Source organism: Scleropages formosus, chromosome 2, assembly GCF_900964775.1.
Source record: "Scleropages formosus chromosome 2, fSclFor1.1, whole genome shotgun sequence".
NCBI lineage: Eukaryota > Metazoa > Chordata > Actinopteri > Osteoglossiformes > Osteoglossidae > Scleropages > Scleropages formosus.
Window position 1 is genome coordinate 33,471,082 of NC_041807.1, and position 27,992 is coordinate 33,499,073.

At 48.2% G+C, this 27,992-nt stretch overlaps 2 protein-coding genes across 2 annotated transcripts; both read left to right on the forward strand.

The window, feature by feature from the left end:
• Window positions 1-12: 12 nt before the first annotated feature.
• On the forward strand, window positions 13-23,103 carry ift122 (intraflagellar transport 122 homolog (Chlamydomonas)). Its single transcript, XM_018762270.2, has 29 exons — window positions 13-164; window positions 664-730; window positions 1,209-1,293; window positions 1,375-1,453; window positions 1,725-1,801; window positions 1,952-2,018; window positions 2,190-2,336; window positions 3,062-3,137; window positions 4,174-4,365; window positions 5,108-5,246; window positions 5,674-5,876; window positions 7,217-7,354; window positions 7,927-8,091; window positions 8,328-8,525; window positions 9,200-9,340; window positions 9,996-10,049; window positions 11,506-11,667; window positions 12,149-12,315; window positions 13,070-13,241; window positions 13,929-14,031; window positions 15,221-15,361; window positions 15,518-15,615; window positions 16,073-16,173; window positions 17,067-17,232; window positions 18,070-18,181; window positions 19,067-19,195; window positions 21,551-21,627; window positions 21,969-22,133; window positions 22,490-23,103. The coding sequence occupies exons 1-29, from the start codon at window positions 106-108 to the stop codon at window positions 22,574-22,576; spliced, it is 3,567 nt and encodes a 1,188-aa protein (XP_018617786.1). The 5' UTR covers window positions 13-105; the 3' UTR covers window positions 22,577-23,103.
• A 494-nt stretch (window positions 23,104-23,597) lies between these two features.
• Window positions 23,598-27,125, forward strand: exorh (extra-ocular rhodopsin). The gene is made up of 5 exons (XM_018762271.1): window positions 23,598-23,958; window positions 24,395-24,563; window positions 25,108-25,273; window positions 25,553-25,792; window positions 26,894-27,125. The coding sequence occupies exons 1-5, from the start codon at window positions 23,598-23,600 to the stop codon at window positions 27,017-27,019; spliced, it is 1,062 nt and encodes a 353-aa protein (XP_018617787.1). The 3' UTR covers window positions 27,020-27,125.
• The last annotated feature ends 867 nt before the right edge of the window (window positions 27,126-27,992 follow it).

Sequence of the window (27,992 nt, forward strand, 5' to 3'; positions counted from 1 at the left end):
GTAGTGCGACGTAAACACGTCTTCAATTCGGGAGCGGAGCCGTGCGGGCCTTATTAACACACTGTTGCATTAAATGTCACCGCATTTAGAAAACATACACACACCATGAGAGCCGTTCCCACATGGATCGATAAAGTACACGACCGAGACAAAGTGGAACAGTGGTACGGCGGTCTTTATGCTCTGTTTGGTTCAGGTTTGCGGTGTTGTTTGCAATGCTAGGGCATTAGCTTAGCACTGCGGGTAGCAACGCCGTTACCATGTCAACGGTACACTAATGACTCTGTGTTTGCACTTCTTATCATCGTTTTGCTTCTTTTGAACTCTAAATGTGCGCTGGTATTTCTAACTTGATCCATTAAATGTTGGTATAGCGAGTGTGGTCGGTCTTTGGTGTTGTATAAACTAGTAACTAATTTTTTCAGTAAACTGCTCTTCCTCCTCCTGTGTGTGATGACAAAACCACGACAATAATTTTTTCGGATATAAAACTGATAATGTTCATTATGTATGTAAACAAAGCACATTGGTTACGTGAATAATAATAATTATTATTATTATAACGTTTTAAATACAATTTTTCTACATTATGGCAAAACCTTCACACTTTAATATCATGATTTGTCATGGTAAAGTGGTGTAAAAAAAATTCTCTCGTTGCAGTATTTATGACTTGGCCTTCAAGCCAGATGGGAGTCAGCTGATCGTGGCCGCAGGAAACCGAGTTCTGGTATGGTCACAATACCAGTATGCTGGACCTTGGGCTCCTTGCGTTGGCAGCACGATGCGGCACAGCGTCTAGCACTAGTGCCTCAAAGCTCCTGGTTTGTGGGTTTGGATGTGGCTTGAATATTGCTCAGTATATGTGGGTTTCACATGTCCTGAACTCGTTCACTTGGGTTTCCTCTCGCAGACCAAAAATATGCAGATCAGGTGAATTAGTGACCCTCGTTTGCCCTTTGCGTGCGACCGTGTGATAGCATGAGTGTGTGTGATCGCCCTGCAATAGATTGGTGTCCCGTACAACCCTAACTCAGTATAGCTCCGCTGAACTCTAGCCATTGGCTGTCGTTCCTAATATTTCTTCGTCCCCCTGGATACTGACAATACTGCCAAGTTGTAACACCAGTAGTATCTTGTGTTTTGTGGTGATAAAAATGATTCCAAATGCAGTTTAAATGAGCAGAGATGTGTGACTGATGTTTCAGGTGTATGACACGTCTGATGGAACTCTGATACAGCCCCTGAAAGGACACAAGGATATAGTGTACTGTGTGGCTTATGCAAAAGATGGTGAGTGTGCAGTGCCGTCTCTACTGTGCCAAAACCGGCAACTAAGTACCCGATCTAACATGACTATTGCTGTTTCTTAAGGGAAGCGATTTGCCTCAGGGTCAGCAGACAAGAGCATCGTAATCTGGACATCCAAACTTGAGGGTATTTTGAAATACACGTGAGTGGGACCAATTTGTATACTTCAGGGCTTCTCAGACCCAGCTCTGTCTTATTGTAGTTGCAGTTCTAGTTCTTCCCTTGCCTCATATTTTTTTTTTTTTTACTTGTTATAAATAAAAATATGTTATTGGGACATTAATATAAATAAGAATTAAAGAATTTTAGAGGTGTATTTATTTTAAATGGATGGATAGATCATATTTGTGTACAAGGGTCATATCCTGCTTTATTATTTTTACAACGCTAGTGGTTAATTTACCCCCCCCCAGACACAATGACTCAATCCAGTGCGTTGCCTACAACCCTGTTACACACCAGCTGGCATCGTGTTCCTCAGGCGACTTTGGTAAGTGAACTGAATTTGTTCATCAGATGTTCTTCAGACTAGAAAAAACAATAATCCATACTGAGTTATGTAGAGAATACATCACATGTAATCAGGTAAAACGTCACAAGGAATGAGAATGGATTAATAATACTGTGTGTGCTTTTTCAGGCTTGTGGTCCCCAGAGCAGAAATCTGTATCCAAGCACAAAGTCAGCAGCAAGATCACCTGTTGTGGGTGAGCTGGAGGGGTTGTGTGTAACCTGCAGTGTCCAATCAGCTGTTGCGATTGTGTTTTTGAGCAGCTCTCAGCGAAACACTTGTGAATGCTTTATTTATGTATGTATTTGTGCCATTTGATTGTGAACCTTTGTGATGGTGTGCACTGATGGGATCGCATCCCCCATAGGTGGACCAATGACGGGCAGTACCTTGCTTTGGGGATGATGAATGGAGTTGTGAGTATCCGTAACAAGAATGGGGAGGAGAAGGTGAAGATTGAGCGTCCTGGAGGCTCTTCCTCTCCCATCTGGTCCATTGCCTGGAACCCTTCCAAGTATGTTACATATACTCCCTGATCACTTTGTTTTATGTTGCTCTTCCAACACATCACTTTTTGTTTGCGTTCATGTCTGCTCGTGGTGATGCACTTATTCCATTCAGTAATTTAGTCTTATAAGTTTTGCCAAATACCTTGAAACGTTCGCTCACTCACTCGCTCACTCACTCACTATCCTTACCTGCTGGTCCAAGTGAGGGTTGCGGTGTTTTGATTAAGCAGAGCACATCCTGGACTGGACACCTGTTCATTGCACGGTAGCCACACATGCGCACATTCATTCGCACGCTACGGAAATTTAGACATGAATTGATCTGAAAGACATGTTTTTGGACTGTGGGAGGAAACCAGAGCACCAGGAGGAAACCCACACAGTCGTAGAGAGGACACGCAAACTCAGCATAGACTAAGCTGGATACAAATGTACGCTCGAACAGCTCAGGCACTATGAGGTGGCAGCGCTACCCGCTGTGCCAACATGCCACCCTGTAAGAGACACAGTATAAATGTAAAAGCTAATGAATTTTGTTCTTGCAAGGCTGAAAATGGCTGGAGCAAAATGAGCACCTAGAAGACATTGCCTAAAGGAGTCTGGTGTCTTCCTAACACACAGCAACATGCAGGAGCAGGAGGAGCAGCTGTTTCACGGTTGTTGGTTCACATGTATTCCTTCCTCTGCTTATGAATAAACACAGTATCCTGTTCTCTTCTGCTTCTCGCAGAGACGACCACAATGACATCTTGGCCGTGGCAGACTGGGGGCAGAGACTCTCCTTCTACCAGCTCAGTGGAAAGCAGGTGACGTCCTGCAGGACTCCTCTCCGTGCGGGGGGGGTCTGATCAGGCGACACACTCAGAGCCAGTGCTGACAGATGGTTTGAGTGCCGCTGTGTGCAGTGGGTCCACTCCGGCACTTATAATTGAGGAACTGTCAACTAGTAGTTTCAACTGCAGTGACCTGTTGTGGCTCATGCGAGGGCTCATGGCTCAACACCAACATGTTGCAGGATCAGCGCAATGATGATAAATTGCTGTTGGAACCCTTGACAGGAGATTTAACCAGAGTCGATTCCAAATGTTGAAATATGAATAGGTAATATGCAGTGGAATACACACGTGTAAGATGACACAAATCCATATATCCGTTTTCAGCAGCTGCTTGTTTGGTGAGCATTGTGGGGTTGTGCTGATAAAATTAAATATCTTACTCATTATTTTTATAATCCCAACATTTACTGCGATAGGAAAAGGTCCTCCGGGCAATTTGCCGTAGCCGTCAAGTGAGTCTCTTGTATTGTTGTTACTGCTCTATCAGTGGCTCCTGTAGAAAGACGGCTGAACTTATAACCACAGTTTTGTCCTGATAATTTTTTGGCCAGAAGTAACACGGGAGAAGTGGGGTGCAGTGGCGCAGCGGGTTTGCCCTGTGCCTGTTCTCCGGTGGGTCTGGGGTTCGAGTCCCGCTTGGCTTGCCTTGCGATGGACTGGCGTCCCGTCCTGGGTGTGTCCCCTCCCCCTCCAGCCTTGCGCCCTGTGTTGCCGGGTTAGGCTCCGGCTCGCTGCGACCCTGCTTGGAACAGGCGGTTTCAGTCAATGTGTGTGTGTGTGTGTGTGTAACGCGGGAGGAGCAGCCTGTTATGTTTCTGGGTGAAGAGAAACAGATGTGCAGAGAACAGAACTGAGTCATCCTCACTAAGTCTTTTTTACGAAAAATAAAAACAGCACAATGGAAAAAGAACTTTGATCTGAAAAAAGAGAGGATCAAGCTTTCTGTTTGCAGAAATATAGTTTTTTTGGCTCAATGTGTGTTTGTTTGTTTTTTTTTTGTCCTCAGATTGGGAAGGACAGGGCCTTGAATTACGATCCCTGCTGCGTCAGTTACTTCTCCAAAGGGGAGTATATTGTCATGGGGGGCTCGGACCGGCAGGCCTCCCTCTACACCAAGGACGGGGTTCGCCTCGGTACCGTGGGGGAGCAGAGCTCCTGGGTCTGGACCTGCCGAGTCAAGCCAGACTCCAACTACGTGGTGGGTCTTCTGGCTCCTAGTCGTCCCAACCTCCCCCCCGCCCCTTAAACTCTAAATTGCGCCAATAAATCCTGAACTTGTTCCTTTTTAAGAGCTGTAGCTGTCCATCTTTGAGGAGCCGCTCCTGTAATTTGAGAGCAGGAGTAGTAAAACCAAGTTTCTTAATAGCTTCATATGAGAGTTGGGTATAATAAATACAGTAAAAACACTGTGATGAGTGGACTCTTTCATGCCCTTTGTCCCAGTGTAGTCAAAGTCACTTAGCCAGTTCTTAAATGTAATCCCTGGCCAACCTGCAGGGGTGAACACATACACACTCCTCCTTCAGCATGTGTGGACCTGCGTCTTTCTGCTGTATAGGGTGCAGGTTTCATCAGCTGCTTGGAGGTCAGATGTGGGGACAGAGGGGCTTCTCTGGCTCACTGCAGCTGCAGCTCTGAGCAGTGAGGAGAGAATTTGGCAGTAGACCACTGGGGAGGCCCTAAACGTTAAAGTTTTACGTTAAGAGTGTGAGGCACAATCTGGATCCTCTCCCTCGACAGACATCATGACCTGTGCTGACCCAAAACTGGCCCCTGGGCTTTTACATTACAACCCAGTGTTCATTAGAAGTCGCTTTGGAGAAAAGCATCTCCTAAATGAAGTAACGTAAACATCGGCCTTATGATCATTTATGATATCACCATTAATGGACCAAGAGGTGCGTGAGAACTTTGGACTGTGACATATGGACATCTTCCAGGTGCTGGGCTGCCAGGACGGGACCATCGCTTTCTACCAGCTCATTTTCAGTACAGTTCATGGACTCTACAAGGACAGATACGCCTACAGGGACAGCATGACCGACGTCATCGTACAGCACCTCATCACTGAGCAAAAGGGTAACCCTCCATTTGAAATGAATCGTTCTGTATTTATACCTGTCGGAGGTTTCACCATTAACATGCATAGTGCCATTGCTTATGTTTTCATTTAAAATATAACAACGGGTTTAGTGCAGGCAGCACGGTGGGTATTCTAATCTCCTCCCGTGGTCCAAAGACGTCTTTCAAGAGTATTTGGTAACTCTAAAAGTGTACGTATGTGTGAGTGAATGAGTGTGTGGCTGCCTTCAGTGGATTGGCACCTTGTCCAGGGTGTACCTGCCTCATGCCCTGTTTTACTGGGATAGGCTCTGGATCAATGTGACCCTGTGACCCTGTCTTGGATAATTTTTTAATGGGATGGATGGATGGATGGATGGATCTCAGCTGTATATGATCCATCCATCCCAGCTGTATGTGACACCTGTTTGCCTTCCCTCCCCAGTGAGAATAAAGTGCAGGGAGCTGGTGAAAAAGATAGCCATCTACAGGAACCGCCTCGCCATCCAGCTGCCTGAGAAAATCCTTATCTACGAGCTGTACTCAGACGATTTGTCAGACATGCACTACCGCGTGAAGGAGAAGATCTGCCGCAGGTTCGAGTGCAACCTGCTGGTGGTGTGCTCTCAGCACATCATCCTCTGTCAGGTGAGCAACTCTGGTCCGTATTTTTCATCTCATTTGTCCTTTTCAGCTATTTTTCCAAAATTTTTCCCACCAATTGTAACAGTCATGATTTCAGTTGCTCACAGCAGCTAGATGTCTGCCACGTGGCTCCTCCTATTTACGAACCTCCTGACTGCAGTCCTATGACTGTCACCACTGGCAGTGGGTGCCTCACAGTAATCTGATTGAGTAGGAAGCCAGAGCCCCTCATCAAAATCCCCTCGACAGAGGCTCCCTTCATGATGACACAATCCAGAACTGAACCCTCCAGGCGTCTTTCCTTGCTGAACCACCCAGGAGCCTCGGTTAATTGTTCTGTGATGTCTGTGTTGCGCCTTCGCACGTGTGTTCACATTTACATTTATTTATTTAGCAGATGCTTTTCCGCAAAGCGACTTTCAAAGACCTCTATGTAGTGTTATGAGCCAACACACCTGATTCACCGCGGTAACTTACACTGCTAGATACACTACTTACACTGGGTCACTCATGCATACATCAGCAGAACACACTCTCTTTGTCACTCACACACTATGGGGGAACCTGAACAGCATGTCTTTGGAGTATGGGTGGAAACCAGAGCACCCGGAGGAAACCCACACAGACACAGGGCAAACGTGCAAGCTCCACACAGACTCAGCAGGGATCGAACCCATGTCCTCTCACACCACCCAGACACCGTGAGACAGCAGCGATACTCACTCTCTCATGTATGTGCAATGTACACTCGCAGTCGTATTTACCATCATGCAGAGTCCAGTGTGAGCTGCACACGCGCGTTGCTCGTTTGCCCCGTTCCTTTTCACGTGACGTATTTTGGAAAGCGCTGCAACAACATTCCAGCGTTCCGTCCTCCCCACGTTATTTAGCGCTCCCCAAGGACGCACCGAAATAGAACCCGCGCGGCAGATACATTAGAGCGCTTTGAAAAGGCACATCTGTGTTGTGTTTGTGCGCTTGTGCTTCTTCTTCGCAGGCGCAATAAGTGAGACTGATGATCGTCCTGCAAATGTGAAAACACTGTTGTCCCTGGGGGAGTGTGTGTGGGGGGGGGGTCGTGTTGCTCTGGTTCATGTCTCCAGTCACAGGAGTTCTCAGATTAAATGAGCCAGGCTCTGCATTCTTAAAAAATGATGCCAAAAAAAGAGCGAGAGATCTCTAAACCGTTATGAGGAAAGAGTGTTTGTTTAAGATTTTCCCACACGAGCCGGTGATGGCCAACCGTTTTCACCCCGGACGTGGTGCCGGGCGCCTGCGTTCGGCTGCGAGCACAGCTCCGATTGATCCCCGTGTCTCCCGTGTGTCTCCCGTGTTCCTCCCAGGAGAAGAGGCTTCAGTGTCTGTCGTTCAACAGCGTCAAGGAGAGGGAGTGGCTCATGGAGTCTCTCATTCGCTACATCAAGGTGATCGGTGGACCGCCGGGCCGAGAGGGGCTGCTGGTGGGCCTCAAGAACGGGGCGGTGAGTCTCTCCCACTTTTCCTCCTGACAGGACTGAGCCTTTAGATAGTGGTAATATATTAATGTAAATTTGTTTCATTCTTGGCATGAGATTACTAATATTGAGTTACTCGCAGGTATTGAATTACTCACAAGTGCCTCGTTGAGCTATATTGATGTGGGCTGTAGCCTGGTGGTTAGAATTGCCGCCTTGTGTTTGAAAGACCTGGGTTCAAATTCCACCTCCTGCTCTAGTGCAACCTTGATCAAGGTACTTACCCTGATTTTAAACAGTGACAATGAAATGGGTAAATCACTGTAAGTAGCTTAACATTATATATTTTCTCCAAAGCAACTTACAAAGTGTAGTAATAGTGCATATCATGTTGGAATTTGTCTTGGCATAGACACACACACGCACACACACTGGCTATGAGTGCAGTGTTACCAGCAGCGGTACTTGACAGTCGTGACGTTCATCATCAGGTCACACCTGTGTCCAACGTGGATTGAGAGCGACACTCTGTGCTGTGTTGTGCTGTCACCCCTGGGCGCTGTCTCACCCGCGGTTTTCGCCCTGTTCCCGTTGTTCAGATCCTGAAGATCTTTGTGGACAACCCGTTTGCCATCACGCTGCTGAAGCAGTCCACATCGGTGCGCTGCCTGGACATGAGCGCCTCTCGCAACAAGCTGGCCGTGGTGGACGAGCACAGCACCTGCCTGGTCTATGACATCCGCACCAAGGAGCTGCTGTTCCAGGTTCGAGCGCTGCTTCCTGTTCCCGCCCCATCCGCATCCTGGTGCTGTGCCTTTTCGGCCGGATTGCACAGAGGAACACTTCCCCAAAATGTCTGAAACCCATAGAAACGCATGTTTTATGTCCATCCTCACATCATCAGCAAGAGAAGGTGGCTGGAGGGTCTTTGGGGTTTTTTTTTTTTTCTTTCCCTTAGCTGCCCTTTTATATGATGCACCTGAACCATCCTTCCCCACAGGAGCCCAATGCCAACAGCGTGGCCTGGAACACGCAGTGTGAGGACATGCTCTGCTTCTCTGGAAGCGGCTACCTCAACATCAAAGCCAGCAACTTTCCCGTCCACCAGCAGAAGCTGCAGGGCTTCGTCGTGGGTTACAACGGCTCCAAGATCTTCTGCCTCCATGTCTACTCCATGTCTGCTGTGGAGGTTCCGCAGGTACTGGCCTCAGAGTTGTGTCATAGTCCACCGCTCAGATTCACGGATGTTCTGTTTGCATTGATCCTCACTTATCGACCTTATGTGATGTATATTTGGGCGGCATGGCGGCACAGCTGGAAGCGCTGGTGCCTCCCCGCTCCTGGGCTCTGGGTTTGGATGTTGGTTCAAATCTAGCTCAGTCTGTGTGGGGTTTGCATGTTCTCCCCGTGTTCGCATGGGTTTCCTCCCACACTCCAAAGACATGTTTCAGGTGAATTGGTGACTCTAAATTGCCCGCAGTGTGTGTGATTGCGCTGCTACGGCCTTGTGCCCCCCTAGGTGTACGCTGTCTCATGTCTTGTGCCATAGGCATAGGCCCCACACCACGACCGCCCTGCATGGACAAGTGATTACCGACACTGGATGAATTAATAATATATTTTCAGCACGTTCCTAAGCCATGTGGCTAGTTTTCAGCAATTTATATTAAATTTTAGCTCGTTGATCTTCTGTCACGCGCTCTCTGCAGTAAAGGCTGGTGCTGGGCTTTCACGGTGGCCACCATTTGAGAAATGGATGCTGTCTGTTCTCTGGTTTCACCATCAGTCTCACTGAATTCCTGTTTCATATGGATCGGGGCATTTTTGTCCCTCCCCGTTGCGTTCAGTGCGCGTCTTGTCTTTCCACCCCAGTCTGCTCCCATGTACCAGTACCTGGAGAGGAAAATGTTCAGAGAGGCCTATCAGATCGCCTGCCTTGGGGTGACGGAGAACGACTGGAGGGATCTGGCCATGGAGGCCCTGGAGGGGCTCGACTTTGACACTGCTAAGAAGGTTTGTCTCGCTCCTGCTGTGCGCTCAGGTGCGGCGCTCCCTCGTCCCTTTACTGGGCGTTTCACACCTGACAGTGCTAACTTAGCACCGGGGGTAGCCGAAAACAAATGAAACAGATGCTTAAAATAAAAAGTGCAGAAACAGAATTAACGTGGAGATGATGATATTATTCTGTATATAAAATGAGCAGAGAAAACTCCCTACTCCAAATACTCAGCACACCGAAGAAGTGCTACGGGACCGGACCACTAGGTGGCAGTGCTCGGCCTGCGTCAGTTACCCCTCCTGGCAGTTTGACTTGAATTTGACATATAAATGTCAAGGAGCATGAAATCGAAATGTTCGCTGCTGTGGGTAGGGGCTCGTTTTTATTTCCTCAGGAGCGAACCTGCCGAAATGTTCTTGTAGCCATGCGTCCCGGCCTGCCTGGCCTCGCGGCAGCCGTCGCTCACAGTTTCACATGACGCTGCTGCGCGATGCAAACGGTTCGGTTCACTTGTTGCTTCGGAGAAGGACGCACTGTGGGAGTTTAGGGTTTCGTTCATAATGGAAAACTCCTTAAACGCTGAGACAGTGTATATGGAGGGTAATTTAAAAGAGCGAAAGGGGATTCTCTCAGCGGACCACATTGTCCTTTGTGTCCCTTCCCCCCCAGGCGTTCGTCCGAGTCCGAGACCTGAGATACCTGGAACTCATAAGCAACATTGAGGTAAGGGCTCCCAATAGCTGGAGTGGGTTCTCCTTGTGACTCTGAGCACCAGGTGAGCACGGATGGCGGCACAGACCGGCTTTTGTCTTGCACTCCTGGCTGACAGGCCTCAGGCAGGGTGTACAAACATGTCGGGAGAAGGACGCGCGCAGACATGACTGATGGGGAGCGGCTGGTTTTTTGTAGGTCAAACAGAAACGGCAGGGAGGCTCTGTGGCACAGCAGGTAGCGCTGGTGCCTCACAGCCCCTAAGCTGAGGGTTTGGATGTGGGCTCAAGTCCAGCTTAGCGTGTGTGGAGTTTGCACGTTCTCAACGCGTTCCACGTGGGTTTCCTCCCGCTGTCCAAAGACGTGCGTTAGACGGACTGGTGACTCTAAATTTCCCGCATTGAGTGTGTGAGAGAGGGAGATGGAGTGCGTCATACCCTGTGCTTCCAGGGTAGACTCTGGACCCCGTGAGCCTGCATCGGACCAGCGGTTGTTCTTCAACTCACTACCATGTTTCTGCGGGGCATCAGGGCTATTTTCACTTCAGCTTTCCCTCACTTGTACAATATCTAGGAACAAACTCAAATATACACTCATACACACACAGCCAAACACCAACAAACACCACGGGAAGCTGACATGCATACATACTCCCAGGTACCACAAACGCGCGTCCTGGAGTAAACACACATTTTTCACCCTCGGGCCGTCGGTTCCCGTGAGACTCCTGCCAGCTTTCCAGGAGAGGAATTCCATTCGGCTGCGAAACACACATCTGAAAAGCGTCGGGAGAACAACTGCAATCATCTGTTTTCATAAACATAGACGTGATAAGATTAATTTAATCTCGAGCAAAACGCTTAGAAAGAGCCTAAACGCTTTGATGAAAGTTTTTTGAAGTTTCCACTTGCTGTATTTCCCCGAAGCACCAGAGTGTGTGTGTGTGTGTTTGTGAGAGCAGCTTTAATTGGGCATACGCTCTGTGTTTGTGTGTGTGTGTGTGTGTGTGTGTGTGTGTGTGTGTGTGTGGTTGAACATTCACCCACTTGTACTTGTACAGAAGGATACAGTGTGTGTTGGCTGTGGGTTTGTGGTGGAAAGGGGGGGTGCGGTGGCGCAGCAGGCTTGGCTGGGTCCCACTCTCTGGTGGGTCGGGGGTTCGAGTGGGGTGCCTTGCGGCGGACTGGCGTCCCGTCCTGGGTGTGTGTACCCCCCCCCCCCCCCAAGCCTTCCGCCCTGTGTTGCCAGGTTAGGCTCCAGTTCACCGCGACCCCGCTTGGGAAAAGTGGTTTCAGACAGTGTGTGTGTGTGTGTGGTGGATTGAGGACCGGGCATGCTGTTGTGTGTGTTTGAGGGTTTTTTTGGGTGTTTGTGTGCGCACCCATGTACTTAATCTTGTGCACGTCCAGCAAGCAGCACTAACAGGGCGCGTGTGTCTCTGTGTGTTTTCTCCGCATCGGATCCGCAGGACAGGAAGAAGCGCGGCGAGAGCAACAACGAGCTATTCCTAGCCGACGTGTTTGCCTACCAGGGGAAGTTCCACGAGGCAGCCAAGCTGTACAAGCGTGCTGGGTGCGACTCGCGAGCGCTTACCATGTACACGGACCTGCGCATGTTCGACTTCGCCAAGGTGACGCTCCTCCGCAGGGGATGCGCTGCAGCGCCGCTTTGTTTCCCTCCAGCACAACAGCTGTATTTCTGCTGCTAATCTGTCCTCTCGCCCTGTGCTAACTCTGTATGAGCTCCATGTGTTTTCACATGGCTGCAGCTCCTCGCGCTGCTCCTCTGGGTAAACGCTCCGGACAGACTGTGGTGAAAATGTGTGCGCTCGTGTGTGTGTGTGTGTGTGTGTGTGTGTGTGTGTGTGTGTGTGTGTGTGTGTGTGTGTGTGTGTGTGTCGTTTCTTGCACAGTGGCGCTCGCCATGGAGTGTGTTTGCACAGGCGCTGACCCCCCCTGAACTCCTTGACACACATGACACTCTCAGTCTTTGCCCTGCTCCCTGTGTGTGTGTTTCTGTGGATGGAAGGGGAAGCCAGGCCCCTGTTCGTGTGCGGCACCGCGACCTCGTCCTTTTCCTTCTGACCCTGAGGAAATACCGTATGTGTCCAGGACTTCCTGGGCTCCGCAGACCCCAAGGACACCAAGATGCTGATCACGAAGCAGGCGGACTGGGCGCGGAACATCAACGAGCCCCGGGCTGCGGCTGAGATGTACCTGTCGGCCGGGGAGCACCTGAAGGCGATAGACATCATTGGGGACCACGGCTGGGTGGACATGTGGGTGGTTCGCCCCCTGCTTGGCTCTCTGATCTGAACTGATTCAGTGTCTCACACACACACACACACACACTACAAATGAGTCTGATCCTCAATCAGAATTTGTTAGCACACCGAATAAAAAGGCAATATTAATGTGTGGCAGCAGCCAGACGGGATGTGGAGGAGATGGCCCACGGAGGTGTCCGTTTCCCAGTTCTCAGCAGTTCCCGTGTTGTTCTGCCTGGCAGCATTTCCTGCTGTGTGTGTGTGTGTGTGTGTGTGTGTGTGTGTTCCTGCTGTTTCCGATGTGGAACTGCTGGGCCGAGGCCATAATGAAGTCATGGGAAAGGGGGCCGGCTGCTCGCCCAGCCGGGATGCGACACAGTGAGGCTGAGCTGTCAGAGCTCCCCATAGGCCCATGTCCTGCCCCTACCCCCCACTCACTCCCACTGTCTCTTTTTGCGTTTCCCAAAGAGCTCTGCCAGCAAGAAACCGCTGCAGGTTGGGCCAAATTTTGGAGAATCACAGAAACAATAAAAATAATAATTTGTGGAAGGAAAAAATAATATGTCAGAAAGAAAAAAATCAGAAGCAGCAGGACGCAGATTCTCATCCGGTGATGCTGGTAATGCTGAGTATTGGGGAAAAAAGATCTGCCCTTGTTCCTACTTTCAGTGAAGAACCTTTTGCCTTAGACAGCGGTTTAAGTCCAAGTGTGTGTCTTTAACTAAAAGGAGCGTGGGCGCGTGGTGATGGTCATGTCTTCCCGCAGGCTGATCGACATCGCGAGGAAGCTGGACAAGGCGGAGCGCGAGCCGCTGGCCAAGTGCGCCGGCCACTTCAAGAGGCTCAAACACCACGGCTATGCGGCTGAGATCTACTCCAAGATGGGCGACCTGCGGTCTCTGGTTCAGCTGCACGTGGAGGCGTGCCACTGGGACGAGGTGAGGACACCCCGCCCCTCGGGACGCGTCGTTGCGGGAGGTGCTTTCGCCTGGCTCGTACCTCACATGCTTATTTGACTCTTCTGCCCCACAAATGCTGGACAAAAAAAGCACAGCAGAGTTCCAGTTCTTATGAGTTACATCATCTGTGGCAGGGAGGTAAGAAGTAATATCAGCAGGTGGCGTAGTGGTTAGGGCTGCCCAGCTTCAATTCCCACCTGCTGTTATACTGCCCTTGATCATGGTACTTACCCTGAGTTGATACAGTAAAAATTATCCAGTTGCATAAGAAAAACCAGAGCTAAATGGATATGAAGTACATATACACACACACACACACATACACACACACACACATTGGCTGAAACCGCTTGTCCCAAGTGGGGTTGCAGCGGCGAGCCAGAGCCCAACCCGGCAACACAAGGCACTAGGCTGGAGGGGGAGGGGGGACATCCAGGACAGAACGCCAGTCAAGACAAGGCACCCCAAGCAGGACTCGAACCCCAGACCCACCAGAGAGCAGGACCCGGGATATGAAGTATTAGTAATAAAAATAAATGACGATTTAAGTGAGTTGTGAAGTAATGGTAAAGGAGCAATGCACGGTGTGAGAAAAGGCTCAGGGATATCAGACATCTGGCAATATCTGGCTAACCTCTTATTGTGACCCATCCAACCCCCCCACAGGCCTTTGAGCTGGTGGAGAAACACCCCCAGTTCAAGAACGACGTGTACGTCCCGTACGCGCAGTGGCTGGCCGAGAACGACCGCTTTGAGGAAGCGCAGAAGGGTACGTCTCCTTCTTGGGCAAAACCCCACAAGACCACTGCTAGAACATGCAAACTCCACTCACTTCGACTGAGCCGGATTCGAACCCATGTCCGCACCCGCAGCCAACACACGGAGCACATCGCTCCGCAGATACAACACACTCTTGTTTTCCTATGGTGCTTACAGAGGTGGGCCTGGGCTCGACATCACTAAGTATAATTAATCCTCAAGGAATCAAGTAGAAGGGAACATTTGTTTTTGCCCCATTATGATCGACGGGGCGCCTGCTGTCGGCTGACATCGTCCTCACCTGCAGCCAGTGACATTAATGCATCGAAGCAGCAATGCAGCAGCCATTGTTGGAGGCCAGAATTACGTGGATCAGACTGCATCTGAAATGCATCATTGTTAGCGTGGACTTACCGTAATGAGGCGCAGCTGTCTCTGCTCTCCCGCTCCGCACATGGACGAATTCTCATGGCTAATGCGCTCTGACGCGAGCCAGATGCACTCGATGTGCGTTGCCATCAGGTTTTGCTTTGCAAGGATCTCTGTAATTAGGAGGAGAGGCAGCGGATCGCTGGTCGAAATGCTGCTCCTCTTCTTCGTGCGCTGGGCCCCTGGGAGGTGTAGCGCTTGGAGCCGTCACCTTGCTCTTGTGCGCTGGGATTGAATCCCCATTGAATCCCAGCTGTAGCACCCTTGGTCATGAACCTACCCTGAGCTGATGCAGTAAAAATGACCGTGCTGTGCAAATGGGCAAATCAGTGTAAATAGTAGCTTAACTCTGTAACTCAGTTTGGAGAAAGGCAGCAGATAAAGGAATATATTAATAACAACACATTAAATTTACATTTAAACACCATGACCTGGAACATGCCCTGATAGGGAGAGAATAATTTAAAATGATTTTTGCAAATAAATACAGAACATAATGAATATACTAGAATAAGAATTTGTATTTTCATATATATGTTTAAATTTCAAATTTATATTTATAGAATAAATACACAAAATGATGGAACAGAGATTGAAGAGTGAGTGCTGTGCCCTGTGGGTGCAAGAGGAGACAGCAGTAGACAGCCTGGGGGTCGGGACCTTCCTTGTACCTCTCATTGGACCGTCCGATGGGCCTCCCCTGCTGAACAGACATGGCTGGTGCGTTAATCACAGTGCGTTCACAGCTAACTTGCGGACACTCTCTTTAGCGTTCCACAAAGCTGGCTGGCAGGACGAGGCCGTGAAGGTGCTGGAGCAGCTGACCCACAATGCCGTGGTGGAGAGCAGGTTCAACGATGCAGCCTACTACTACTGGATGCTCTCCATGCAGTGCCTGGACATCGCCCGAGGTATGAGTGCGGGCACGCCCCATGACCTGCCGGAGCTCAGTTTGTTTTCACTGGGAGTGTGTCGACGAGCCGCAGTTAGTCCTCCATGTCTGTTCACTCAGTTTAGGGCTCATTTGATGTGTCAGCCTGTCAAGCGGTCTTTCATCTGTCTCCCAGACAACGAAAACAAGAAGGACGACATGCTGAAGATGTTCCACAGATTCCAGCACCTGGCTGAACTCTACCATGTTTACCACTCCATCCAGCGCTACACGGTACAAATTCTACCATGTTTACCACTCCATTCAGCACTACACTGTTCAGACTCTACCATATTTTCTAGTCCATCTAGCACTATGCAGTTCAAGCGTGTTGTTACCTATTACCTTCCAGAACATTCTGCCTCTACACGGTCCGCCTTTCCTGGGCAGCACACAATCCCTGAAATCTGGCATTCTGTTCTGTATTTATTTTCCAAAATTTTCTCTTAACGGCCTGTATGAGGAAACGCTGTGATTGATTCCAGAACAGGAAGTCCAAGTCCTACATGTGCACGGACTGCAACTACAATACGATATCGGACGGGAGCTAAACACACAGCTCTCTGCTCTTTTCACGACACTCTTTGGTGCGGTACAGCGTTGGTGTACTTTTGTGGTACGGCCAAAGCACCCAAAGACAAACAGGGCTACCACATGTTTTCTTTCCCTCCTTTCTATGTGCCCCTTACAGGATGAACCCTTCAGCTCCCATCTCCCTGAGACTCTCTTCAATATTTCCAGGTTCCTTCTGCACAACCTCACCAAGGAGGTGCCCCTGGGCATCTCCAAAGTGTATCCTTTCTGCGCTGCAGAGGTCACCGGCTCCAGTCGCCCCTGTAACCATGGCAATGCCCAATTCAAACATGCCCGGCGCATTACATATTAATAGCAGGAAACGTTACAGTAATCCATCAGTGATCCTTTCTAATTATGGCTGTGCTGCTGCGATTTGTCACAGCTGTCAGAATCACTTCAGCCAGTTATATCAGGTACGTGGATGACTAAGTGGTGGTTGTAACCTTATGTGCATTAGAGCGCCGAGCCCGGGGTGAAAAACGGTGACAGTTCTTTCCCTCTGGGAATTCTGTGTTCCTCCAACAAGCGCTGGCGTATACAGGGCAGAGCAAATAAACAGAGCAGCCAAACACGTGGGACAGGGGTGGAAGACGCCAGGAAGGGGCTCATCTTCTCTTATCGAGACCCAACGTCTGAACGCCAGGCTGGGAACGCTGTCCTGAAGGGTCCTTGAGAGCAAGGAACGCGTTTAAATAGCGCACCTCCTCCGCAGCGGGCTCTGTCACAGCGAGCTTCGCCTTGATCCTGCCTCATGGAAAGTTGAAGCAGTATGCTATGTGAAAGGACAAGTGAAGCTGTTGAAAGCAGGACAGCGAATGTGCTGGGCCAGATTAGGACCACTGCTGTTTTAACTAATGGCGTAATACCATTTAGCATTGCAGCTGCTAACAGTTGACCTCATGCCGTTGTTGGTCTTACTCCGAGAGGGACCCTAATAAAAAAGTTTCAGTGGAAACAGGTCTGCTTTTGTTTAGCTTCAGCAGCCATAGCTGTTAGCACATGTGGGCCCTGGGGCGGGGCAGGGCAAGGTGGGAAGGGGTGGACCGTGACAGGAAGTGGAGCAACAGCGCTCAGTGACTCTGAAGCGAAGGCCCTTGACGCATACCCAGGAACACCCTGTACACCCTGGCCAAGCAGAGCAAAGCCCTGGGGGCGTTCAAGTTGGCACGTCACACCTATGAAAAGCTACAGGGCCTTCGGGTCCCTGCCCGCTTCCAGGAGTCCATAGAGCTGGGCAGCCTGACCGTGCGCTCCAAGCCCTTCCACGACAACGAGGTGGGTGCCACCACACCAAACAGCAGCGGTTTCCAAACCCCTGGTTCCGACCCACTTGAGGGTCATAATATTTATTCATTTAGCTGACACTTTTCTCCAAAGCACCTTACAGTGTTAATCTTGTAACAATTATTTACCTATTTATACAGCTGGGTAATTTCACTGTAGGAATTTGGGTTAAGTACCTTGCTAAAGCATACTGCAGCAGGAGGTGGGATTCAAACCCATTACCTTTGAGTCCAAAGGCATCAGCGCTTACCACCACACTACCAGCCATGCCGTTAAAATGGGCACAGGTTACTTCGATAGTTAATATTAGTTACCTTGACGTAACGGAAGAAATCAGTGGAAACAACGTAAATGACTCATAATGACTGAACAAGCTGACATGGTGTCTCACTGCCTGGGTTGTGTCATTGTATGCAGGTTCAATTCCTACTCATTGTGTGAAGAGTTGGTATGTCATCTCTGCCTGGGTCTCCTCCCAAAGATTGATTGATTTTGTTTGTGCGTGCGTGCGTGCGTGAGAGAGAGAGAGAGACGCCATGTGTCAGGATTACAGCTGTGAGCATCTTTGGCTATTACCTTTCTGTGTTTGTGTGTTGTTAACTTTGTTGAGGATATTTTTGAAAAGTTTGCCCTTACAAGATGGCAAACATTGAAAATGTGACCTTGTGCAAATGTCCCCATGAACCAGAAGCACTTTTTCACAAAATCCGAATGCCTTCATGCATTTTCAAGTGTTATTTATGGGGGTAAAGATTATAACTGAGTCAGTATGAAATCCCCAAAATGATATGCAGAAAAACTGTGTGTGTGTTTGCATGTATTTGGCAGGACCTTGTCCCTATGTGCTATCGCTGCTCCACCAACAATCCTCTGCTGAACAACCAGGGCAACGTGTGCATCAACTGCCGGCAGCCTTTCATCTTCTCGGCCTCCTCGTACGGTGAGCGACGCCCACCCCCTCGAACAGCACCACGGGCCCCTCTAACTGCCAGCGCTCACATTTCCTAGTAAGACGATCACACAGCACTGATCCAGGCGAAACTGCAAATGTAAAACCAAAATAAGTGTGGAAACTGAAGGTTTGCCTTCAGGCGAAACGTAAGCAGATACCATGCAGACAAGGGTGGTCTCCGCAGCTGGAGGGAGGGGCTTTGGAGGGGTGCGAGTTACTGAGTCTGTTGGGGGTTTGTGCCAGGTGTACACATGGGCCTGAAAGGCAGGAAGCCATCCATGGCTGGGTGTGGAGTTGGGCCTCATGTCATGGATGTGTTGAGCCAGGGAGACCCACACCGCTGAGCGACAAAGCAGACACACTGACTTAACCCTTATGGCTGTTATCTCACATAATTTATCTGGGAGTGTATGTGCGGTGAGTCATTGCAGATCTCCTTGGCAGATGTGGGACGCGATAAGCAGTTGAACATCTGCGTGCCTTTTCCGCATGTGCCCGGTGCGAACAGCTGGCTGTCGGCAGCTGCCAGGGACCTCACTGCGATACGGCCACTTGTAGTGCGGCCCGGTCCCAGTTCGCTGGACGGTTGCAAAAGCGGCCCGATGGGCAGCGCTCCGTGTTCTCTTGTGGTCGAGCCAGCAGCGGGAATAAACAGTTGTCCAAATGTCATTGAAGCACTGAGAACTTCCCAAGCTTTCAACCAGTCATTGCAGTTGTATTTCTTTTCCCCTTTATACAGTCTGATTAAGTACCCAGCTCAGCGATACTATAGTAAGGCCCCTCCAGTGTCTTGAACCTGTAACCTTTTGGTCACCAGTTGATTTCCTTAATGCACAGGCTCCTACTTTAGTGTCTTTGTGTGCCCCCCTGTAGAAGTGCTTCCCCTGGTGGAATTCTACCTGGAGAAGGGCATCACTGATGAAGAGGCGGTGTCCCTCATTGACCTGGAGGTGCCACGCACGGAACGGCGAGCAGCGCGGTGGCAGGAGATGAACAGCAGTGGTATCCTTCCCTGCAGCCTGGGCGCTCTACTTAAACCTGACTCTCGCTCACCAACCAACCTGTCACCCATATCACACTGAAACCAGTGGCATCCGGTCGCCCTTCACACACACGCACACACGTACCAGTTTGTGAATCTCCCCCCATGTCAGACTCTGAGTGGACAACATCTGCCAGTTGCCTCTTCATTAGAGGTTTGTCCTGCAGGGACGGCTGGCATTGCAGCGTTGGCCCACAGGGTGGTTGACTGTGTTTCTCTCTAACGAGGAAAGTCAAGCTGCCACTGGTGTTTGGAGGATCTATAGAATGAGAGTGAAAATAGACTGTGTGGGGTGCGAAGCTAGACCCTGTCTCCCCCCGGCGTGGCAGAAGGATGTGCCCCCCCTTACATTAATCCTGGACAGGTCCTCCTTCCAGGAGATGTTCTGCTCACCACAATCCGCCGTCCTGCATCTGCACCTGTGAGCCCTTCAGCTGTCAGTGAAGTCTCGGCCCTTTCTGGCCCTGATTCACTTAAGCGCTGTAAGCTTTCACTCCTAAGTCATCTTAGCCGTCTGAGGTAATAGGTTTACTGTAGCTCTGGACGCAGCTCTAATGACACAAACCTTTTAGCCCCTGGGATTAGAGAGCTCACCCTGAAGGGCAGTAAGGCTGGAGCTCGTCAAGAGTAAACCCAGACAGAGCTACCATTTGTGTTTCTTATTTACCTCTCAGCTCTGCTCACTCTTGTTTGTCCACTTCTTGTTTTTACCATAGTCACCGTACTCAGATACTGAGCTGTTCTAAGTATGAATACATACCGTAAATTAAATGCTGACTGACGGTGGACTAGTGTGTAGAATCGTGGCTAAGGCTGTCATCTCGCAATCAAAGGACCTGGGTTCACATCCCACCTCCTGCCGTGGTACCTACCCTGAAGTGACACAGTAAAAATGACCTCTCTGTAGAACGGAAAATCATCATAAGAAGCTTAGTACGCAAACCTCACACTGTGAGTTGCTCTGGAGAAACGTGTCAGTTAAATATATAGTAATGATGGTAATAGTAACATACTGTAAGAATAATAAATTATAAAAGTAATGCTGATGATGCAATAAAATGTGAAATGATATGAAAGCAGTAGCTGTAGGTGTGGGAACCTGTAAGACCGTTTTGGAGCAAAAGTTCTGACCGGTAGGTCATAACGTCTTTTTGGCACCAGATGCAAATGGTCTCCCTGTTTATATGGATTACGTGATGCAGCTGGCCAACCGTTGTTACACTGTGTTCGTGCTGTATAGATCTGGAACAGTGCCTGCAGATGTGATAATATTGTACCCTGGTGTCTGCGGTTCTTTCTGCAGTTTCTGTTAATGCTACACTTTAGATATAGTCTGTTTCCATATGCAAATTGAAGAAACTCCCACGAGATGTGCAGATTGCACAAGCCATTCACACACCTCAAATATTTGCATGAATACGTTCACCTTATTGGTTCCCCTGTATTCGGGACACGGCTCTTGTCTGTTTGAGTCAAAATACTAAATACACACGCTTATTGTTGTATGAGGCCTTAACCAAATCGTGTGCAATTAAACTGAATTATTTTTAAATGAGAACTACTATGTCACTCGTTCTACTTAAAATGTACTTGTGAAAGGTTCTTCTGTAACCTGTAAGATGATTCTTAATACAGCAAATTATGTGATTTGTTGAGGTGTGTGTGATACTTTTAAGTTTATTTATTGAACTGACGCTTTTCTCCAAAGCCACTTACAACATGAACTTAGTGTCATATACGCCAAAGTAACTTGCATGGTGATGCAGTGAGTAGCCCTGCCACCCCACAACGCTCGGGCTGTTTAGGTGTAGCTTCAAATCCAGCTCAGTCTCTGTGGAGTTTGAATGTTTTCCCCCTGTCTGCGTGGGTTTCCTCCAAGTGTCCTGGTTACCTCGCATGGACACGGAGTTCAGCTGGATTGGTGATGTAAATTGATTGTTATGTGTGAATGGGTGACTGACTGTGCGTACGTATGGATGGGTGTGTGTGGCTACCCTGCGATGGACTGCTCACCCATTAAGAATTTACAACCCCAAGCCTTATGCCCAGATATTCCAGGATAGGCTCTGGACACCCCAACCCTAACCAGGACAAATGGTTAATGAAAATGGATGGAAGGATACCTTGCTCATGGCTGCTGCAGCAGGAGGTGGCATTAGAACCTGGTTCCTTTGACTCCAAGGGCAGCAGCTCTAACCACTACGCCACCCGATGCCCTGCGTATTGCATAGCAGCTACTTGTGGAATTCGCATGGCTTTCAGTTTCTTGAGTTATTAAGCAGTGTTAAGGATCGCGCTTTCTTTAACGGTGTCAGAATCCCAGTCGCTGAGGCTGGACGACAGTGTGGACGACCCCGAGGAGGATCCCTTCATGGCCAAGCTCAGCTTTGAGGTAAGCAGAAGTAGGACACGGGGAGAGAGGAAAACAGATTCTTAAACTTAGGGTCGCACCTCCTGTATGGCTCATTGAAAGAGATTATTTTGGATCCCTTTTAAAAGAAAATTAGAATATCACCCCCACCGTTTCTTAAAGTATAGCAAAGCTTCTAACTACTCAAGCTGAATTTTGTCTTTAAGCAGTAATAGCAGTTGATTCCAATTTTTGATAATAAGTGGAATCTTTTTGTTCTAAGCTACGGTGGGCCTGTTCAGCCTCTCAGTGCTGGAACACAAGCCCCGCAACACCTTTTTGTATGCATGTGTGTATCTGTGCGTGTGTGTGTGTGTCCACAGCAAGGTGGCTCTGAGTTTGTGCCCGTGGTGGTGAGCAGGGCCGTCCTGCGCTCCATGAGCCGCAGGGACGTGCTGATCAAGCGCTGGCCCAAACCCCTCAGCTGGCAGTACTACCGCTCCCTGCTGCCTGATGTCAGCATCACAATGTGCCCCTCCTGCTTCCAGGTACGCCCCCCCTTTCCCCTTCACCTGTCCAACGCTCGTACAGCGAGACGTATTCTCTCTTCTAAAGGTTAATTTAAACAGCCATGAATTTCCAGGGAAACCATTTTAACTGAATTGTTGTGCTTCCTCAAATTTGGAAACTTTTGTACCATAAAAACCAGTGTATAGGTCACCCACTTCTTCACAAAAAGCCCACAGTGAGAGTTTAATATCCTAAAATGGAAGGGCATGCAGTTGTGTACAGACGGTTACTCACACTGGCTCTGTCCTGCATGTGGTTCGTGGGGCACTGGGGTCCATCCCCCCAGTATCTCTTCTGTCTGCAACATCACTCTGTGACTCCTGCCCCCTCACAGATGTTCCACAGCGAAGACTACGAGCTTCTGGTCCTGCAGCACAACAGCTGTCCTTACTGCCGCAGGCCCATCGACGAACCCAACTGAGGACCCTGCGGGACGCAGGATTTCTTCATGTTGGACGCCACTTGATCACTCATTCATTTATATGAATTTATATGTTTTTTATTTGGACATTAACAATGGCGCCACCCCTCGCCAGTCTTTACGGCCCATTACAGAGGCAACACTTAAACTGATCAACTGGGATTACGTGGATCGCATATCTCAGGGCTTTACACAGGTTACATGATTTTAAGGTGTAAGGCCTGTGTTTCGGCTATAGAATAGGTATTCTCGAGTGTTCTTTTTATAATTGTCAAAATAAAATATATTTTTAAACAATTCAACCAAGAAAGATGCAAAACAAAAAAATTGCATATTTTCATTGCACAAACGTGGATGAAATATACAATGTGATTTAGAGGATGTGTTGCCCATTATAAGCAGAGCAGTGCTTGTTTACAGTTTGTAAATGTTTTAGTTGAAATGTTCTTATTTCATGGACACAATAGCTTGATGTATATTTTTACATGGAAATCATGAAATGTGTATTTGCATGGTATTTGCTATATATACTGGATCATGACTCTGATTTTAAATAAAATAATTTTGTTATAAAAATATTCAGCTCTTCTGCTTGCGTGCCTGCATGCATGAGTGAGATATAGCAGTGCCGAATGTACCTGGTAAACTAATTCAGGAATGGACTCAAAACACTAACCATAACCCGACCTGAGCCAATTAAGTGAGTTAGAGACGTGAAGCAGGATGATTAAGTTTGTCCTGCGACTGTATGACCCGACCGTCTCGGTCGATGAGATGCATCTGATGAGCGGCTGTGTCTATGCGGAGTTTAGAAAGAAGCAATCTATTTTCTGGATTACTACTATTGAGAGTAACCTAAATCCCTTTGTGCTGACCGACACCGTCACACTCCACAGCTAATCCTGGGCAAGAACTTAAAAGGAACATGGACCGCCACGTTCACTGCGCTTTGAACCTGGCTCCATCTTGAGGAAGGTCCATCTTCTGTTGGAAGACTTCCATAAGGCGGGAAACTGCAGCCATGAATGGAACGGAGGGTCCCGACTTCTACGTGCCCATGTCCAATAAGACGGGCTTGGTGCGGAGCCCCTTCGAGTTCCCCCAGTACTACCTGGCCGAGCCCTGGAAGTACTCCCTGCTGGCAGCCTACATGCTCTTTCTCATCATCACGGCCTTTCCCATCAACTTCCTCACGCTCTACGTCACCATCCAGCACAAGAAGCTTCGCACTCCGCTCAACTACATCCTGCTCAACCTGGCTGTGGCCGACCTCTTCATGGTGGTCGGGGGGTTCACCACCACCCTCTACACCTCTCTGCATGGTTACTTCGTCCTGGGGGTCTTGGGCTGCAACATAGAGGGCTTTTTCGCCACCCTGGGGGGTAAGCAGCTCAAGTATTTATTTTAAAATATGAGAAAGCACAGAAACACCACAGCAGATCATCTTCGCAGTTTTTTTCCCCCACATTCTGACTTCATGGGGTTAACATGTTCTAAAATATGCAGAAGATCTCTATACTCTCCAGAGTCTTTGGAAATCCATTTACTGCAGATCACCTGGGATGGCAGTTTCACGGAGGAGATGTTGAGATTTGTGCGAGGTGTTGGAGTTGTCGATTGAAAATTCCTTTGTCAATTTGGCTAAGAAATATGTGGAGATTACAGTAGCAGGTTAGGTTTTCATTAACCATGAGATGATGCAATTTTCAACAGCCTTCAGTTTAGCCTCGAGCTACAGTCTATGAGTGTTCTTGAAAGCGACAAAAAATAAAGATGGTGTAATCGGCATGTTCCCGGGGTGTCTCTGGGGCCTGGCAGGGGAGATCGCCCTGTGGTCCTTGGTGGTGCTGGCGGTGGAGCGGTACGTCGTAGTGTGTAAGCCCGTCAGCACCTTCCGATTCGGAGAGACGCACGCCATCATCGGGGTGGCTCTCACCTGGGTCATGTCGCTCACCTGCGCCGTGCCGCCCCTACTTGGCTGGTCCAGGTACGCAGGTCTCCCTCGCTGTCAGAAGGGCCCTGGGAAAAAGGGGGATGTGTGGGTTCAAAGGACATGGCTACTTTCATATTTTTACCCATTTATTCAGCTGCACAACTAAGATGAAGTGTCTTACAGGATTAGAATGAACATTTCAGTAATGATAAAGTTTAGCTTCAATGCCAAGTGCATGTAGTCAGACACCAGGCCTTGCTTCAAATCATTGGAACGTATGCGGCATCACCAGAAGGGCGCAGATGTTAAAAGCAGATTAAAAAAAAATGCCCCCACAAGAACGGCAGACTGGAAAACAGATGTTGTGGGGACATCCTGAGGAAACAAAATTCTTCTTTTATAAAAAAGTTAGATTTTTGAAAATGAATGAAAAGTGAGGAGACAATGCAGGTTTCAGAGTTCTGTTGGGGCGATAGGCAGGAATCGCTGACTGCATTGGGTGTCAGGGAAATACCCCACCATGAAAGGGCCGTGTGTGTGTGTGTGTGTGTGTGTGTGGGTGTGTACGTTAAACACTTAAATCACCTGATCTCTGCAGGTACATCCCAGAGGGCATGCAGTGTTCCTGCGGGATTGATTACTACACTCCGAAGCCAGAGATCAACAACACCTCCTTCGTCATCTACATGTTCATCCTGCACTTCACCATTCCGCTAGCCATCATATTCTTCTGCTACAGCCGCTTGCTGTGCACAGTCCGGGCGGTAATCTTTGTATTTCCTTCAAGTGGCTTATTTCGGTTGTGTTTTATCCAATAACACACAAATATTAGATGATCAGTTACATCGCACGTGTTTCCGACATTGTACTGAAAATATTGTGTAATCATACCGCGAATAAAAAACGCAAGATAACACAGAGGTCACCAGATTGTGCGAGTCTAACGCAGCGATGGCCAGATTGTGTGAGTGATGGCACAGAGGTTGCCAGATGGTGCGTGCGAGGGGTAACGTAGAGGTCGCTGAGCGTGTGTGTGACTGCAGGCAGCGGCTCAGCAGCAGGAGTCCGAGACCACGCAGCGGGCTGAGAAGGAGGTGACCCGCATGGTGGTTGTCATGGTGATCGCCTTCCTCATCTGCTGGCTGCCTTATGCCAGTGTCGCCTGGTACATATTTGCCAATCAAGGTGTTGACTTCGGGCCCGTGTTCATGACCGTCCCGGCTTTTTTTGCTAAGAGCGCCGCCCTCTACAACCCTGTCATCTACATCCTGCTCAACAGACAGGTGAGGTGCCATTGTGTCAGCTAAGAGTACTTTATACTTCTGTGGCAAAATCAAATCTCTAAACATGACCATTCGTGTTCAGATGGCTCCGGTCACAACAGCCGCAGATAAATTGACTACTGATTAGTCAGGCTCTTGGGGGGGCAAAACCATGTGACATGCTGGGCTAATAAGAAACAACTGCTGGGAAGAATCCAGAGATGTTCAGCTATAATCCTTACGAAGGGAGTGCTCATCTAATCCACACAGGGCAGCAAAGAACCTCAACCCTAATGATGATGAGCAGCACCGGCTTTGTTCTCCTCTAATTCCATGTGTAAGAAATCTAAGATCGGTCTGATGCATATGGGATTGCTCTCATGGTGGATTTTGGTGGAGGCTGCAGTCATTTTTCTCTTGCTGAGAGCAGAGAATAAAGTATGTTATGGAACAGCTGTCATTTTAAAATTCTCCAGCAGAAATTAATGCAATAGTAGAACAGTGAGTAATTTTTGTTTTTTTTTTTTTTTTTTTTTTTTTACAACCAGAACTTGATTAAAGAAATTGAATTTGCACTTACGGTTACTGCAGAAAAACACCTGAGAAACACTTCTCTTGTTTTAAAGCAATATATGGAAGCTAGTTGGATATAATTTGTATGTATGCATGTCAACAAATTTTTTGATGTGAGTGACTGAGGTGAATATTGAAGTAACACTTTACTGGCCAACTACATTTACATGTGTATGGAATTTTACTTGATGGGTGTTCATTTATTCACCTTTAAAAAATGACGACAAACAATACAGAACATTCGAGTAAAAGAGCAAGTAAAGTGGCAAAGTTTGAAGAGAACAGAATAACTACTACAGAAATAATACATCTGATTGTGGTATGTAATATGGTCAATTGTTTGAACTGGACCAACCAACAGAATCCATTAATGTCCATTCAAGAGTTGATATAGATTGTGCTCAGTCAGTAAGTGTTCATGTGCGTGGGTAGAATATATCAGTGAAGAGTGTGTGTGTGTGTGTGTGTGTGTGTGTGTGTGTGTGTGTGTGTGTGTGTGTGTGTGTGTGTGTGTGTGTGAAGTATAACGCTTCTCCATGCTGCCCGCAGTTTCGGAACTGCATGATCACCACTGTGTGCTGTGGCAACAACCCATTCGGTGATGAGGAGACCACCACTGCTTCGTCGAGGACCCAGACCACCTCTGTGTCCACTAGTAAAGTGACTCCAGCTTGACCGCAGGACTCTAACCCCGACCCCTGACTCCACCTATGCCCAGCGCCTGGGAAAGCCATCGCCATGCAGCCGACTGACCAATGCACAGTCCTCACCTCTGGTCACGCTGCAGGCCTTCAGTGCTATTGATCATGCACAAGTTGGAAGACAGCAATTTCAAACAATGTTCCCCATATTACAAAAATAATCTGAAAAATGCATATTAGTATGTTCATATAATAAAGATATCTATTGCTTAAAGTAAAAAAAAATATGAGAACTATCAAAAGACTTGCATTTCACTAGAATATTTACTTGTATGATTCATGTGATGTGTTCCTCATTGCATTCCTTTCCTTTCAGTTTATATCTACAACACAAAGCATATATTTAATGTGTCTGGTAATGAAAGAAGAAAAGTGAGAGCTTTTCAGCAGTGACTATAAACAAATATGACTAGCTAGTTGTGTGTTCATACCTTCGATTTTAACGGTCTTGTTGAATGTATCATATTCAATAAACAAGCTTTACCAACCTTGTTTGTTTTCCACAATCCTTCCAATATTGGCTTTATATGCATTTATGTTTTGTTAGAATGTGCTGATTAAAGGTAAAATAATTCAAAATAGTCTAAAGTATTTTTTTTTTCCAGTGTTTACTTATAATTTTAGGAAAGCTACTTTAGAAATGTAGCAAACTGTGGAACTACACACACAGTCTGAAACCGCTTGTCCCAAGCAGGGTCGTGGTGAGCCGGAGCCTAACCCGGCAACACAGGGGGCAAGGCTGGAGGGGGAGGGGACACACCCAAGACGGGACGCCAGTCCATCACAGCGCACCCCAAGCAGAACTCAAACCCCAGACCCACCAGAGAGCAGGCCCCCGGCCAAACCCGCTGCGCCACCATGGAACTAATGATTCTTTTAAAAAAAAAAAAAAAAAAAAAAAAAGTTAAGCAATATTATATAATCTGTCTGAGAAGCTTAGCTAAACT